This window comes from Nerophis ophidion, linkage group LG08, assembly GCF_033978795.1.
Source record: "Nerophis ophidion isolate RoL-2023_Sa linkage group LG08, RoL_Noph_v1.0, whole genome shotgun sequence".
Classification (NCBI taxonomy): Eukaryota; Metazoa; Chordata; class Actinopteri; order Syngnathiformes; family Syngnathidae; genus Nerophis; species Nerophis ophidion.
This window is the reverse complement of record NC_084618.1, coordinates 36,184,646-36,202,788: the sequence shown is the minus strand read 5'-3', so window position 1 is coordinate 36,202,788 and position 18,143 is coordinate 36,184,646. Positions and strand designations below refer to the sequence as shown.

At 43.8% G+C, this 18,143-nt stretch overlaps 1 protein-coding gene across 2 annotated transcripts; it reads left to right on the top strand.

Moving 5' to 3' along the window:
* Window positions 1–885: 885 nt before the first annotated feature.
* si:ch211-171h4.3 (serine/threonine-protein kinase SBK1) lies at window positions 886–9,793 on the top strand. 2 transcript variants are annotated; one of them, XM_061908436.1, is made up of 6 exons: window positions 886–1,158; window positions 4,533–4,588; window positions 6,388–6,532; window positions 6,605–6,807; window positions 7,028–7,189; window positions 7,254–9,793. In XM_061908436.1, exons 3-6 carry the CDS (start codon window positions 6,412–6,414, stop codon window positions 7,881–7,883), a joined length of 1,116 nt encoding a protein of 371 aa, XP_061764420.1. In that variant the 5' UTR covers window positions 886–1,158; window positions 4,533–4,588; window positions 6,388–6,411; the 3' UTR covers window positions 7,884–9,793. The 2 variants fall into 2 exon arrangements, with proteins under 2 accessions (XP_061764420.1, XP_061764419.1); XM_061908435.1 differs by lacking the exon at window positions 4,533–4,588.
* The last annotated feature ends 8,350 nt before the right edge of the window (window positions 9,794–18,143 follow it).

The window sequence follows — 18,143 nt, the reverse complement described above, 5'->3', positions numbered from 1 at the left end:
GCTCGCTGAATCAAATAAAGCTTTTTGTTCGACGTTTTTTTTTGGCGTTTTCTTGGCCAATCACCCATCACACGACTCATTTGTATACTCTAGCCTTTAAATAGACTCCCTTTTTAGAACAGTTGATCTGCCGTTTCTTTTCTTTTTCTCCTATATCCCACTCTCCCTTGTCGAGGGGGTCCGGTCCGATCTGTTGGCCATGTACTGCTTGCCTGTGTATCGGCTGGGGACATCTCTGCGCTGCTGATCCGCCTCCGCATGGGATGGTTTCCTGCTGGCTCCGCTGTGAACGGGACTCTCGCTGCTGTGTTGGATACGCTTTGGATCCATTATGGATTGAACTTTCACAGTATCATGCTAGACCCGCTCGACATCCTTTGCTTTCGTCCTCTCCAAGGGTCTCATAGTCATCATTGTCACCGATGTCCCACTGGGTGTGAGTTTTCCTTGCCCTTATGTGGGTCTACCGAGGATGTCGTAGTGGTTTGTGTTGTGGTTTGTGCAGCCCTTTGAGACACTAGTGATTTAGGGCTATATAAGTAAACATTGATTGATGAAATATACCTATGCATTACTGCCATTTAACATCTGAGAATGGCAATTGCAAGCAAAGTCTACCATTTAATATTTGCAAATGGACTTATAAGTATAATAAACAACTGGACCACACAGTTATTATAATCAGCTCATTTTTATATGTTAAATTAAAAAATGACATTTTATCATCAAACAATTAAGATTTATTAACAATGGCACCAAAAATTGTACCGGGAAAAGCATATCGGTTTAAATGTGAAAAGGTACCAACCCCCAGTGATGGCACACACGGATTTACATCCACATAAGGATGGTTAACAGGGGGTGAAAGAGAGTGTGTTCAGTGTGTGTGTGTGTGTGTGTGTGTGTGTGGGGGTGAGGAGAGATCATGTTGGCTAAAGTTGCAGCCTCCATCCTGCCGCTCACACACATTTTGCTCTTTGGCTGCAGAGAAGCTGGACTGACTGCCTGACTTTTGTGGTTCTGCTTTGAATAGTTCTTGTGATTTGTTTTCCTTAGTGGTTTTTGTGGTTCTGCTATCCAGCACGCCTGCAGGTGCTGAAGAGAAGACGCATTTTGGGAGGTTTTCTGACTAAAGAAAGTCGACAACGCGAGATGACGGTAAGAAGACTCAGAATTTTACCACAGAGACGCTTTTAGTTTTAGAAGCCTTTTTGTTAACAATTCTCAGCTTTTTGATGGTATGGATCTGACAATGTCAATGAATCAAGGTGAAAAAGTTCAATAGAAACTAATTGATACGCAACAAGGCTTTTTTACTTTGTGAGCGTGCTAAAAATACACTTTGTTGATTGTGCATGCTAATCCAATCCAATTTATTTGTGTAGCACATTTAAACAACAGAAATGTTTCCAAAGTGCTGCACAACGATATTAAAAACAATATTCAAATATTAACCTTAGCTCCACCAATGACTGAAAAAAACACAAATAAATAAATATAAAACCAATATAAAACCAATATGAAAGTAAATACGATTAAAAACGATTTGAAAGGGTGACAATGACTTGTGCGCTTAAAAACGTGACACGTTGACACACACTAAATATGTTGGACATTCTGATGGTTCTTCCTTTCCTCGTTAACGTCGCCAGCTCGGAGCGCGAGCTTTCACTCTCCGCAAATACCATCTGGACGTTTATGATGTGCCAATGAATGTTGTTACATCACCTTACGTAAGAAGTGTCCATAATAAACACACTCTAGGAGGGAGACATTTTTAAAGTTTGTTTCCTGGATTAGAGCCAGGCCCAACACAAACACACACATACACAGACAAACACAGACACACAGACACACACACACACACATTTATGTAACCTGAGCTTCTCGCAGATAGAACATACACAACTTGATGCTATCAATAAAACCTGAATAAGTTCACAAAGTCAGTAACCTCATTTCTGTTTTTTCACCACTAATATCAACAGCGAGGTCAAAGGTCATGGGTTATTTGTCCAAGGTCAAAGGTGACACATGGTTTGTTTGTGTGGGTCACCGTTCAACTTCCCCGTGTGCATGAAAGTGTGAACTAATGGTGGACATGAGGAACCCTTTTTGGATGACGGCAGTCACTTTGATGACTCATCAAAATCCACATTTATTGCATCACTTGTGTACTCACACTTTTTTGAGTGAGCTAACGCGGAGTATGTTGCTTGCAAAACAGTCAAAAGGGTGAGTGCGCAGTGACGGACACTTGTCATTCTCAGTAGTCGTCATCTTGGCTCTGTAGTAGAAGGGGGAAGGATTTAACCCGAGTGGTTGCAGTTCACAATTAAAAAGGAGAGAAGAAGTGGACGTCGTTTCTGTTAAGTGTGGAACGCAAGTACACTATCAGGTTTGGGACAGCAGTGCACTACACGGTCAGATTTTGCACACTTAGCAAGTGCATATAATTCATAAGTAAGATAATCGTTTATTTTTTGAGCATTTTCTACAAAATTTTTGCCCTAAATTAAGCATTTTCAAGCATAAAATAGCTAAATGAACAAAAAATATCAATAATAGTATGATATTGACCACTAGATCAGTGGTTCTCAAATGGGGGTACGTGTACCCCTGGGGGTACTTGAAGGTATGCCAAGGGGTACGTGAGATTTTTTTAAAATATTGTAAAAATAGCAACAATTCAAAAATCCTTTGTAAATATATTTATTGAATAGTACTTTAACAAAATATGAATGTAAGTTCATAAACTGTGAAAAAAAAGGCAAAAATGCAATATTCAGTGTTGACAGCTAGATTTGTTGTACACATGTTCCATGAATATTGATGTTAAAGATTTCTTTTTTTGTAAAGAAATATTTAGAATTAAGTTCATGAATCCAGATGGATCTCTATTACAATCCCCACAGAGGGCACTTTAAGTTGATGATTACTTCTATGTGTAGAAATCTTTATTTATAATTGAATCACTTGTTTATTTTTCAACAAGTTTTTAGTTATTTTTGTATCCTTTTTTCCAAACAGTTGAAGAAAGACCACTACAAATGAGCAATATTTTGCACTGTTATACAATTTAATAAATCAGAAACTGATGACATAGTGCTGTATTTTACTTCTATATCTCTTTTTTTCAACCAAAAATGCTTTGCTCTGATTAGGGGGTACTTGAATTAAAAAACTGTTCACAGGGGGTACATCACTGAAAAAAGGTTGAGAACCACTGCACTAGATAACCAATCAGATCACATGGTTCATTATTGTGGCCATTGATTGGCTAAGCCTCGGTCAGCATTACTTTTGTTACATTCGTGTCACATTGCTGCGATGGTGGTGATGTCCTTAGGATGCGGAGAAGGACAGGAAACACCAGCGTGCAGGTAATATTAGTTTGGGCGGTATAGCTCGGTTGGTAGAGCGGCCGTGTCAGCAACTTGAGAGTTCCAGGTTCAATCCCCGCTTCCGCCATCCTAGTCATTGCCGTTGTGTCCTTGGGCAAGACACTTTACCCACCTGCTCCCAGTGCCATCCACACTGGTTTAAACGTAACTTAGATATTGGGTTTCACTATGTAAAGAGCTTTGAGTCACTAGAGAAAAGCGCTATATAAATATACTACACATTCACATTATTCTATAAAAAGGCAAAAACATTTTTTTTTAAATGTGTCGGTCTGGGAGTTTAGTAAGCCACAAAGAAAAAACTTAGCTTAAAGGGGAAGTGCACTATTTGGGGAATTTTGCCTATCGTTCACAAGTATTACGAAAGACATGATGACAGATGGATTTTTTTAATGCACTGTAAATATTAAATAAATGTAAATAAAAGTCTGCTTACAGTGCCACTATTCCACTCATAAAATCCAATAAATAACCATTCTGAAAGCATCAGCGATACTCAATTTACATTTTGTGACTTGAATATTACCCAAGTAGGAGTAATACTGTTATTATAAACGCTAACGCAGACGAACTATCTATAGCGGCGGTGTTTGTCCCTATATTTTCTTAGGGACACATTGGTCTCCTTGAACCTGGTAGGTTTATTGCAGATCATAAATCATGCATCTCACCTGAAAAATAGATCATTGAGAATATAATCCGACAAGTTGGGACACTCCGACAGCCGTTTCAGACCCGGACGACACAAAAAGCGCTTGTCCTAATGACACTGATCACTCAACGGAAAACAGGTGAGATCATTTAGTGTCTACGGCCACGAAAAGTAAACAAAAGGAAAAAGGGTAGGCAACAGAAACAGACTTAAACGTAGGAAAACAGCTCCGGAACATAAATCAAGACCTGACTCGGCAACAGATCATGACAACTATATGGTATTAAAAGAGTGTAAAGTTGACTGAAGGGTGACATCTTATGTGTACAAGTCTCTCATATTTAGAAGGCCGTAAACATGTTTTGCTCCAGCTTTGAAAATATTTGATTTATAAATACTAATTCCTACTTTGCTGAAATTAATTTACGGGTCCAGAGCCAATTAACAGCGATAAACAAGGGTTTTCTCTAATGCAGGGGTCCCCAAACTACGGCCTGCCAGTGTCCAAAATCCGGCCTGCAGGAAGACCCAAGTAAATTAATTCATTTTATTTATTTATTTTTATTATTATTTTTTTTTAAATCTGTCCTTTGTAATCCATTTTCTACCGCTTGTTACTCTTGGTGTCTCCGAACCGCTCAGGCAAATCATATTGTCTAAAAATGCTTTTCCCCATCGATAACGCAAGTGCACGCTCTTTAAGACAATTAGTGCGCAGGAATATACAGTGGGGCAAAAAAGTATTTAGTCAGCCACCGATTGTGCAAGTTCTCCCACTTAAAATAATGACAGAGGTCTGTAATTTTCATCATAGGTACACTTCAACTGTGAGAGACAGAATGTGAAAAAAAATCCAGGAATTCACATGGTAGGAATTTTAAAGAATTTATGTGTAAATTATGGTGGAAAATACGTTTTTGGTCAACCATTCAAAGCTCTCACTGATGGAAGGAGGTTTTGGCTCAAAATCTCACGATACATGGCCCCATTCATTCTTTCCTTGACACGGATCAATCGTCCTGTCCCCTTAGCACAAAAAACAGCCCCAAAGCATGATGTTTCCACCCCCATGCTTCACAGTAGGTGTGGTGTTCTTGGGGTGCAACTCAGTATTCTTCTTCCTCCAAACACGACGAGTTGAGTTTGAACCAAAATGGATACATGGATGATACAGCAGAGGATTGGGACAATGTCATGTGGTCAGATGAAACCAAAATAGAACTTTTTGGTATAAACTCAACTCGTCGTGTTTGGAGGAAGAAGAATACTGAGTTGCATCACAAGAACACCATACCTACTGTGAAGTATGGGGGTGGAAACATCATGCTTTGGGGCTGTTTTTCTGCTAAGGGGACAGGACGATTTATCCGTGTTAAGGAAAGAATGAATGGGGCCATGTATCCTGAGATTTTGAGCCAAAACCTCCTTCCATCAGTGAGAGCTTTGAATGGTTGACCAAATACTTATTTTCCACCATAATTTACAAATAAATTCTTTAAAATTCCTACAATGTGAATTCCTGGATTTTTTGTTCACATTCTGTCTCTCACAGTTGAAGTGTACCTATGATGAAACTTACAGACCTCTGTCATTTTTTTAAGTGGGAGAACTTGCACAATCGGTGGCTGACTAAATACTTTTTTGCCCAACTGTACATGTATACATACATCCATCCATCCATTTTTCTACCGCTTGTCCATTACGCTGCCCCGGAATATATACACAGCCTGGCCCCCGGCCAATTTGTTTTAACCCAATTATGGCCCCTGAGTCAAAAAGTTTGGGGAACCCTGCTCTAATGAGTTGGGCACAGCAGTGCACTACACTGTCAAAGATTGTACACTTAGCGGTATAGCTCGGTTGGTAGAGCGGCCGTGTCAGCAACTTGAGGGTTGCAGGTTCGATCCCCGCTTCCGCCATCCTAGTCACTGCCGTTGTGTCCTTGGGCAAGACACTTTACCCACCTGCTCCCAGTGCCACCCACACTGGTTTAAATGTAACTTAGATATTGGGTTTCACTATGTAAAGCGCTTTGAGTTATTAGAGAATAAGCGCTATATAAATATAATCCACTTCACTTCTAAGTACTACTTCTTGAAGTGTACTAACAAAAATACTCTGATTGAGCCACAGCAATTGTTGTGTTGTTATTGTGGTTATTGTGGTTACCATGGTTACCAGACAAACATGAGTATATTATTTGATCTGGATTGCCTTATCTGTGTGTGTGTGTGTGTGTGTGTGTGTGTGTGTGTGTGTGTGTGTGTGTGTGTGTGTGTGTGTGTGTGTGTGTGTGTGTGTGTGTGCGCGCGTGTGTGTGTGTGTGTGTAGGCAGCCAACAGGCTCCTGGAGGACATGTGTCACCTGAGCGCTCAGTCTCTAAACAGACTAGACACGGCGAAGCACTTCAAGGTGGTCAAGCTTCTAGGTCAAGGGTCGTACGGGAAAGTCATGCTGGCCGTGCACAACAAAAGCGGTGAGTGACCTTGTCCCCCCCCATTCCTCAGTCGTGGTACCAACACATCCACCTCCTTGTGTCCCCCCTCAGGTACTCCCATGGCTCTGAAGTTCTTCCCTCGCAAGTCCACCCCCCTGCCGTCCTTCCTGAGGGAGTACAACCTCTCCTTGTGCTTCTGCACGCACCCGTCTCTGAGCCGCGCCGTGGGCATCGCCTACTTCACGCCCTCGCACTACGTCTTCGCCCAGCAGGCCAGCCTCTTTGGCGACCTCTTTGACATAATCGTGCCCGAGGTATAGGAATGCAGCCGCTTGCCTTTTTCTGCTCCAGTCCAAAAGTACACTGCTGCTAGAATTTTAATTTTCCTGAAGGAATCAATAAAGTACTATCTATCTATCTATCTATCTATCTATCTATCTATCTATCTATCTATCTATCTATCTATCTATCTATCTATCTATCTATCTATCTATCTGTCTATCTAAAGCGCTGCCGCCATGTTGTGTCCTCCAGGTGGGGCTGGAGGAGGACTGCACCCAGCGGGTGGTGTCGCAGCTGTGTGGCGCCCTGTCCCACCTGCACTCGTTGGGTTTTGTCCACAGAGACGTCAAACCTGAAAACGTCTTCCTGTGTGACTCCGCCTGTCGATGGGTCAAGCTGGGCGACTTCGGGATGGTGTGTTCACTGCTTAGCGTGCGGTGATTGTTTTTGGCATCCACCTAATCTATGATCTCCGCAGGTGAAGTCCAAAGGCAGCAAGGTACCAGAGGTGTGGTATTGCTCCCCATACTGCACCCCTGAAGCTGAGGTGGCCCGCGGAAACGTGGACAGCTGGAACGACCGAAAGCCAGACAACAGAGTCCAGGTGAAGACAGACGAGGAGAAGAACCGGCGCCCACGGGTTTTGTCTTCAGTGGAGCCCAGCACGGACACCTGGGCCTTGGGCATCCTGACCTACGCTGTGCTGACCGGCACCCACCCTTGGGCTCAGACCTGCAGCGACTGCAGCTCCTACCTCAAATACCTCCAGTGGTTCAATGCTGCCAAGAGCCCTAAAGACGACCTGGACGTGTGGACGGAGCCACCGCACCCGGACGCGGATTCACCGAAGGCGGACACCGGTGGGGAAGATAGTCCCCTCTTGGCGCCCCAGTTTGCTTGCTTCACCCCTTTGGCCCATGCTTTCTTCCATTTGCTCCTCGACCCCAGCCCAGAGACTCGCGGGCGACCCGAGGACGCGCTGGCGTACCTGGGAGGGGCGTGGTTACGGGAGGGGGAGCGCACTCGGCTGGACGAGGAGAGGAGGAAGAGCAGAGGGAAAGGAGCCATGAAGAACGTGAAGGAGACGGAGGGGAGAGGACAGAGATGAAGTCACTGGTTACTTGCTCAGAGGTGCTAATGCTAATTAACCTGTAGACTGTAGCAAAGCTTTGCATTGAACACTGCAGCAACGATACCTCCGCCAAAGTTTCGACGTGTGAAATGATGAGGATGAAAATGGATTAGATCTGGATCCATTCTTGAAATCCCGACCTAGGTTGCTGACGGCTGCCAGCTAACCGTCCATGCATTGGCGCCGATCCTGTAAGTGCTTCGGGGCCCCAGCACCCACGGACATTGCCGAGCAACCAAGTGGGATTGATGGCAAATTCTTTCTCCCCACATGCTCAGAAAAATAGATTTACCGCCCGTCCGAGCACCAAGTGGCAGAAATGTAGATCGGCGCCTATGCGTCCATGTTGTTGATTAGAAAAGTGTTGACGGGAAGTCCCACGGCCTCCTTGCACACATGATGCAACAGGTGAGGTTCTGTAGAGTTGTGCTGCTGGAAGGCCACCACGTCCTTGTCTGTGTCTATATTTGGATGTTTTAGGGCTGCTGGCAACTTTTCCTGGCCAGCGTATTCAGCCGAACACACGTCTGACTTCCCTGACCTCCTCACCTTTGGCAGCTGGCTAGTTAGCATTCAGCTTGAGCGGCACTTTAGCACTGACACTTAAAATAGGAAAAACGTTCTTAAAGAGTTTTTTTTAAATCTTCTAGATCTGTAGTCCTCAAACTTTTTCACCAATACTTGGCTCTCTAAGTACCACCATCAAAATACATTAGCGCAGTAGGCCTAAATATTCATTAAAAACATGGCAGAAGTATATTTAATATTTTGGCCACTGTAAAGTTACACACAGTTTGATAGTAAGAGTGTGTTTTAATTATGTGATTCTTTATATTTTGGTAAAACACACACACACACACTTGGGTATTTCACAGGATTCCTTAATATTTTTATTGGATAGTAGTCTGTTTATTTCAATTGTTAGTTTTTTTCCTTTATTACCTCTTGTGTTATTTATTTTACCCCATATTTGTTCCCACTACCGCACTTTAAGTTGGAGTCTTTAATCTCATTATATGCAAATATAATGAAAATAAAGTCCATTCTAATCTATTCTATTCTATACTTAAACCATTGTGGGTGGCCCTGGGGGCAGTTGGGTGAAGTGTCTTGCCCAAGTACACAACAGCATTGACGGAAATGGCGGAAGCCGGGATTGAACCTAGAACCCTCAAGTTGCTGGCACAGCTGCTCTACAAAGCAAGCCACACCGTCTCAAAAATAAATGCACAGTTGTTTAGTTCAGTCTTTATTTGAAGGGACAATGCACAGAAACATAAAGCTCAAAGACAGATATGTTCTATACCAGATTATAGCTAAATAGCTCATTTCCATTTGCAGTCCCTGACTACCTAAAGTAAAGGGATACAAAAATCATGCAATAAAAGTATAAGAATAAAATCATATTATAGCATGTAATCAAATTAAGAAAAGCCATAAAATGCCCTTTCATTGACACATACTTAATATACAATACAACCACACCTCATTTACATCCTCACACAAAGACAATACATGCTCTTGTTCACATCTTTCATCATTTGTAAAAACAACCATGATTTTAACAGACGCACCTCAAAGTTTACAACAAAATGCTCCCATGGATAAATATAACTTGTTGTAAGCTCGATATGACATCTTTCAGCAGAGGCTCGCAGGTTTGAACCCTCTGCGTATCCTGACCCACTTGACCAAATTCTAGTGTGGACTACCTCCAAACTCAATGGAGTTTGACCTTTGTTTTGTGCTCCTATCGTAACCATAACCTGCCAAACCGTGACTTTTATTTTGGAAGGAGTTCTTCAGGAAGTGCTGTTGTTTTGTGGGACGTACTCACTAAAATGCAAATAAAAACCAATAAAAATGACGCTAACAAGTATTGCAAACTATATTGTCTTCCTCACCTCTTCATCAAAGGTTTTCTACAGAATGTTGGAGGCCTTCTCTCAGCTTGCTTTGAACATCAGCTCCCTGCCATGTTGCAAGTGGAAGAACGTGGTCATGAATTAGCAGGCTGGTTAATGGCTGACACTTCAAAGCTCAGCAGGAAAGCTGATCCCATTCCACGGCCGGCACGTTAGTCGTCTCCTGACGTCTCGGCTGAGAAGTTGCATGGAGGAGACACTTATGGGAGTCATACCAAGCATTCAGCATTTGGACTTCTTCTCGGGGCTAAAACCACTCAGCATGAGCTGTGCACAGGTGACAATGTGAACTTCCTGACCTAAAAATATTTCAATACATCAAGCAATAATTGACAGCATCTATTGAGCAAAGGATTCTAATTTGGTTGTTATCAAAAGATTAAAAAAACCCTGTGATGGTTTTAATGTTTTAATAGGAACAAATTATTATCACATTTAGGGCAGAAATAAAGCCTACAGAAATGTAAATATGTGTTTTCTTTTCTAATCTTAGGATAGGATAGGATAGGATAGGATAGATATTTATTGTCATTGCACAAGTACAACAAAATTTCATTTTCGGCACAGTCCCGCTAAGAGCAGACAAACGTTACAGGGGGGGACAAGACGAGACCGCCAACGGATCAGCCACTTACGGCGCTCCTTAAAAAGGTGAGAAAAGGGTGACATTGGGAGAGGGGTGTCATGCCTGTGAATCTGGTTTTATGTTTGATCATGTTTTGTTTTGTTTTGTTTTCGGGACTCATGTTACGTTTTGTACTTCCTGGTTTGCTTTTGTTACCATGTCAACCCATTAGTTTCCACCTGGTCCCTCTAGTCACGCCCCGATCCTCAGCCTCTCACACCTGTTACTAATTACCACAGCCAGTATTTAAGGATTTTACTTTCTGTCCATCAGTCTGGGAACTTTGCTTGCCTTCATGCATTCATGCACACACGCTACCCTTGCTGCATCTCCTTTATGCCCTCGTCCATAGATCTATGTCATGTAAGTTGTTGTATATAGTTCATAGTTTAATGCTTTTGTGCTAAGTCCTTTTGTTTATGTCCATAGTTCATTCATGCCATCGTGCAAGTGTTTTTGTTTTTCTGTTTGTATTTTCGTAGCCAAGTTTTGTACCTCCTTGTGAGCGCCCTTAGTTTGTTTATTTTTTATTATAGTGTTTAAATAAACAAATATGTACTTACACTCTCGTCTGGCTCGTGCCAATCATCCTTTACGTGGAAGAAGCAAAAAAAAACCAAGTCCTTGTGTGACAAGGGTGGGGAGCAAAAAAATATCAGTCTAAGGCTAGACCCTCAGGAGGGGTCCAGACTGAGTCCAAGGAAAAAAACCTCCATAGCAAAGCACATATACATATTACAACATACATCTGGAGATATTTAGCAACAGAGGGAAGGTAGTTCAAGGTCATGGTGGTAAGCTGCGGCTCTCAGGCGCTGACCATCCATTCATCACCCCTATGGGATTTGCGTCGAGGGCGTTGGGTTGGGGGGGAATATTTTTTTGTGGATGTGTGTGTGTGTAAGCCCGCAGTGTGTCTCTGTTCCGCTGCCTTGATGTATTGTGCAGTCGCTAGTCCAAAGTCAACAACAACAGGTGTGTGTCCATGAAAGATAAAAAGGGAGTTTGTTGTGTCTTCGCTGCGCTGTCCTTCGGGAGAGTCTCGAAGCCAGGGAAACAATCCAAGTAAGAATTATTTTGACTGGTCCTCAAAACTGCGGGGTAAACAGTCTGATGTAATCCACAGTTCTTCCCACATCCTCCAATTATTTGTGGCAGCTTTGGGGTACTTTGAAGACTGCCAGCAACTTTCAATTTGTCGACAAACCAGTGCAACGCTTACGCCAATCAGCAGATGTCCTGTTGTCATAATTCCGAATAGGTGGATATCTTCACGTCCTCGACACAAAAGGGTCGCCAGGCAGGCGGCACTCCTTCTTCTCCCAAGAGTCCGTCGTGTGTCCAGCAACAACCGCTTCGTCACGACAGCAGGTTCCCCCAAACCCAAGATCTTGTCAATTTTGTTCCTGACCTAAAAATGTATCAATAAATCAAGTAATAATTGACAGCATCTATTGAGCAAAGGATTCCAATTTGGTTGTCATCAAAAGATTTAAAAAACCCTGTGATGGTTTTAATGTTTTAATAGGAACAAACTATTATCACATTTAGGGCAGAAATAAAGCATACAGAAATGTAAATATGTGTTTTCTTTTATAATCTTGAAGTAATTCACAAAACTATATTCCACTGACACATGCAAGTTAATGCAAGCATTTTAACAACAATGCAAGACCTCATTGGAGAACTTGCAGTAGACGTATGTGTCACAGCTAGAAGCTGATTGCATTTAGTTGAGTGTACTTTTGCTAAAAAGAAAAAATAAGATATATATTAAAAAAGATACATAAAAAACAACTTTCTACAAAGCTTAATGTGCACATTGTACCACTCGGCAGCCATGTTGTTATATGTTCCAAAGCATGGTAGTGGCACACACTAATTTAATCCTCTGGTTTCTTTTTTTTCATAGTACTTAACTTTATTTGTGTGTGTGTGTGTGTGTGTGTGTGTTTGGGTGTGTGTATTTATACATTTATATTCTTTTCTTTTTTCCCTTTTAATTATTGATATTAACCTTATTGAAATGTGTCTTGCGGGGTCGGGTGGGCCTGCGGCAGGTTCCCTGGTTACGGCCTGGCGGGCTGATCCTTGGGTGGTCTAGCGGTCGGGGGTGATTGGGGGTGCCTGGGTGGGGATTTGGGGTGGGGTTGGGGCTGCGGGCGGCTGCCTTGGGTCGGGTGGGGGGCTGTCCTTCTCGTAGGTCTTTGGGCTGGGGCCGGCCCATGCCGTTCTGGCCTCGGTTCTCCTTGGGCTTCCTCTTTCCCCTGGGGGGCAGGGAGGGGTCTGTCCTGGGTCGCCTTGCGCTGGGTGTGCGGGCCCGCCTGGTGCCGGGTTGGGGGGGCTGCTTTACCCCCTTGTTGGCGCCCCGGCAGTACTGCCCAACTGCCCTGCGAAAGTCCCTCTCCTTTGTATTTCTCTGCCCTTGTTTTTTTATATATTTTTTTTATTTCTAATCATCTATTTTACTTATTTATTTACTCTGTTAAATTCTAAGTGTGTATATATGGGTGTGCATGTATAAATATATACATATATATATATATATATATATATATATATATATATATATATATATATATATATATATATATATATATATATATATGGTAAAATCTGTGTGTATGTACATATGTACGTATATAGGTGTCGCTGCCCCAGTGTGCATTACTGATCGCAGCCCTGGATCTGCTGAGGTGCCATGGCATGCCGGCGGTGGGCCCGTGGCTGGGCCCTTATGGCCTTTAGCTGGATGGGATGCCTGGTGGGTTTTGAGCGGGGGGGGGGGTCCTGGACGTGCGGGATTGGTTGCGGCGTTTGGTGGCGCTGGGCACTGTTAGTGAGCAGGCCTCTTGTTTGTTTCTTTTTCTTTTTTTCTTTTTTTTTTTATTAGTTGCAGGTCGTTTCCTCCCCTAACCGGGGCGACTGCGTACTGTTCGCCTCTCAGTGGCGTTCCTCAGCGCTGTCTGCGGCTCTATGGAGCTGTGGCGCTGGGTGTTGTTGGCAGAGCGTTGGAGTGTTTGGTTGTGGCCGGAGTAGATGTCTGATGGCTCGATTGGCTGGGCTGTGAATGAGCTGGGGTTGGTGGGTTGGCGGTCTCGGTGGTAGCTGGGTGTGTGCGTTGTTGTGGTTTGTGGGGGTCAGTCGCTCTTTTGTTTCGGATTCGGCGGCCACGGATGTTTGTACTGCGAAGGGGCTGTCGTGCTACCGGCGATTAGCATTGCTGTGTTGGGTTAGAGTGGTCGGGGGACTGTGATTGGTGTCTGTGCGCTTGTGGAGTTGTGGGGACTGGATGGCGTTGGCTTGCTGGCTGGTTTGGGTACTAACATGTAGACGGGATGCGTTGACTTATACCCCCGCAGGGGGGCTTCGTTCCCTGGCCGAAACTCGTATGGGCACATTGCTGTGTGGATGGCCGGAAGGCGGTGTTCACGCTGGGCATGGGGGCTGTGCAGTTTTTCTGCGCTCGGTTGATGGTATGGACTCTGCAGAGTTGAGTTGGGGCAGGTGCTGGCTTTGTTTGGCAGGGGGTGGGCATCATGTTAAAGTGGTCTGATGCGCTGGCGGGGTCTGTGGCAAGGGGCGGCCTCCTGACCGTAGTTCCTGGTTGTCGCCTGCGTGGACTGGGTTGGGGGTTGATATATCCTACTTTTAGCACACACACACACACACACACACACACACGCACACACACACACACACACACACACACACACACACACACACACACACACACACACACACACACACATAAAACTTTGAGGGATTGTCCTGCTGGGAGACATGGCGGGGGATGAGGATGCCTCCTATGGAGCTCCAGTCCTCCTGTTTTCTCCCCTGCTCGTCCATCCCTCAATCTTAGCTGCATATTAGACACTTAAGGTTTGGGGGCCTTGGCAAGGTTGGAACCCACCATGACCTTGATGCCCCCCAATTTTAATTGCATTATTAGTTTCCACAAGCATACATATCTCACTCATGTACACACACATCAATAGGGACTGGAAGTCGGCTGTAACGGCTGACCTCCTTATTTTAACAACACAGTAGACACTCTGTGGGCCTTGTACACATGCATGTGGGGGTTGGGGTTCAGGAGTACGGCCCGGGTTTTCGGGACTGCGGTCTGGTGGCCTGCCATTCCCAGGCAGAGACCTCGCTGAGGGTGCAAGGCTTTTATTAATTTATTATTTTTTATTTGTATTTGTGTTTATTTATTATGTCCTCATATTTGTTTATTTTTGAGTGGTGTCGCGCAGGTTTCGCTTCCTGTTGGGTGGGGTCCATGGCTGTGTGGTCCAACCTCATTGGTGACTTGACACAGTGGCAACGCGGCCCCTTTGTCTGGTGTGGGTGCTGTGTCTCGGGTGTTTGGGCGGTGGTGTGTTTGTGCGGGTTAGGGTTGGGGGGGCGGAGTCTTTTGGCCGAGGAGGTGTTGATGTCTCTTGTTTGCATGTTGGCGTTTGGGCTGACTGGCGAGCTGGTGCTGACTGGTCTCCATGTTCTTGTTGGCGTGTGGTTACCGGTCTTGGTTTTTCGATCGCTTTGATTTGATCGAGTGCTGCTGACTGCACGGGAGTATTGCAGCTGCCGTTTGTTTGTGGTGTGGGCGCCCGTGGCTGCTGGGACCGATGCGGGGGGCAGTGGTTGATGATGTGATTAGTGGCAATGCGTGCGTGTGGTGGTTGTCGGGGCTGGCGACATTCTCGTTAATTGTCGTGTTGGTTGGCTTGTCAGGTGTGGGCCCGGGCCTGCCCTTGCGTTCTGCCACGCCGCCCTTCACGCCTGGTGTCGTGCTCTCGTCTGGGGCGGGCTTGTTGGGGGTTGTCCCTGAAAGGCGGGGATGCGCGAGGCTTGAGGGTAGTGATTGGCTGGTACTCAGTGGGCAGTTGGTGCCGGGGCTTGATCGCTGTCCCGCCAGCCTGTGTATGGATTTGTTGGAGTGTATAAATGTGTATGTGTGTGGGTGTGGATGGATGGATGTAGGTATGTAAATGTGTGTATGTATGTATGTAGGTATGTGAGTGCATGTATGGGTATATGTATGTATATATACAGTCATGGTCAAAAGTTTACATACACTTGTAAAGAACATAATTTCATGACTGTCTTGAGTTTCCAATAATTTCTACAACTCTGATTTTTTTCCTGATAGAGTAATTGGAGCACATACTTGTTTGTCACAAAAAATATTCATGAAGTTTGGGTCTTTTATGAATTTATAATGAATCTACTGGAAATATGACCAAATCTGCTGGGTCAAAAGTAAACATACAGCAATTTTAGTATTTGGTTACATGTCCCTTGGCAAGTTTCACTGCAATAAGGTGCTTCTGGTAGCCATCCACAAGCTTCTGGCTAGCTTCTAGTTGAATATTTGACCACTCTTCCTGACAAAATCGGTGCAGTTCAGCTAAATTTGTTGGTTTTCTGACATGGACTTGTTTCTTCAGCATTGTCCACATGTTCTCAATGGTGATTTAAGTCAGGATTTTGGGAAGGCCATTATAAAGCCTTAATTCTAGCCTGATTTAGCCATTCCTTTACCTCTTTTGACGTGTGTTAGGGGTCATTGTCCTGTTGGAACACCCAACTGCACCCAAGACCCAACCTCTGGGCTGATGATTTCAGGTTGTCATCAAGAATTTGGAGGTAACCTTCCTTTTTCATTGTCCCATTTACTCTCTGTAAAGCACCATTTTCATTGGGGGCAAAACAGGCCCAGACCATAATATATAACCACCACCATGCTTGATGGTAGGCATGGTGTTCCAGAGATTAAAGGCCTCACCTTTTCTCCTCCAAACATATTGCTGGGTAACGTGGCCAGCTACATTTTTGTTTCATCTGACTACAGAACTTTCCTCCAGAAGGTCCTATCTTTCCATGTGATCAGCAGCAAACTTTAGACAAGCCTTAAGGTGTCGCTTGCTCGCTTAAGGTGTCGCTTCTGGAGCCAGGGTTTCGTTCTTGCATGGTAGCCTCTCAGTCTATGGCGATGCAAAACACGCTTGATTGTGGACACTGACATCTGTGTTCCAGCAGCTTGTAATTCATTGCAGACCTGCTTTTTGGAAGTCCTCAGTTGACTTATGATCATCATGACCAATTTTATATCAGCAACAGGTGATAGCATGTGTTTTTTTTCTGATCGTGGCAATGACAAAACTGTGCCATGCACTTTATACTTACAAACAATTGTCTGCACAGTTGCTCTTGGGACTTTAAGCTGCTTTGAAATGGCTCCAAGTGACTGTCCTGACTAGTTCAAGTCAATGATTATTTTTTTCAGGTCTGTGCTGAGTTCCTTTGACTTTCCCATTGTCGCGTTTGTAACCAAGTCTAATGACTTCATCACATGAGCCCTATTTAAATGGGCTCAGAGAAGTCAACAAGGGTCGTCAATCATAATCACTCACATGAAGTTAAGAGGCCAATTCATGAAACTGATTTGATTTGATTGTAACTTTTATAGATCACCAAAATTGATAATATATGTTGCTGTATGTATACTTTTGACCCAGCAGATTTGGTCACATTTTCAGTAGACCCATAATAAATTCATAAAAGAACCACATTTCATGAATGTTTTTTGTAACAAACAAGTATTTGCTCCAATCACTCGATCATAAAAAAGTAAGAGTTTTGGGAAACTGATTGATTGATTGATTGATTGATTGATTGATTGATTGATTGATTTAAACTTTTATTACTAGATTGTTCAGTTCAGTACATATTCCGTACAATAGACCACTAAATGGTAACACCCGAATAAGTTTTTCAACTTGTCCACGTTAATCAATTCATGGTACAAATATATACTATCAGCATAATACAGTCATCACAAAAGTTAATCATCATAGTATATACATTGAATTATTTACATTATTTACAATTTGGGGTGTGGGATGAGGAGCTTTGGTTGATATCAGTACTTCAGTCATCAACAATTGCATCAACAGAGAAATGGACATTGAAACAGTGTAGGTCTTACTTAGTAGGATATGTACAGCAAGCAGAGAACATAGTGAGTTTAGATAGCATAAGAACAAGTATACATTAGAAATACATTTGATTATTTACATTAGGTTATTTACAATCCGGGGAAATGGGATGTGAATGGAGGAGGGTATTAGTAAAGGGTAGAAGACAGCCATGGCATTATGTTTGTCACAGCGTGGATTCGAACCCGTTTTCCTCCTGCATCTGTTTGTCACAGTTCCTCCTCTGGCTGCTCGCTCACACACGCCCCCGCCCACGCTGAGCGCAGCATACCCACGCAGCAACAAGCCTGCACCCACTCACCAATCTGCTAGCCTGGAATTGATGAGGGTGGGCTAGATAAAGGTCCAGTGGACCCAAGGATTGACGCGGGAACTTAGTTACCTCTCTGTGTACCGTAGGCCTGATGTTTGCTCACCTTTGTTGTGTTTCCCTCCGTGATTTTGACATCCGTGTTGCTCTCTCGCAGAGTATTCTCCTCTCGAGATCGTCTTTTCTTCCCCCCTGTGTTTTTGGACTGCCTTCCTCGATTCCTGACCCTCGCCTGATCACCGATCTAACCTCTTCTCTCCTGCCCTGGATGTTCATCTCTGCCTGCCTCTCGGACTGCCTTGTTCCTTCACTCTCTACAACACTTTGTAACAAACTTCAGTTAATCTACACACATAGTAACACACTTATGCA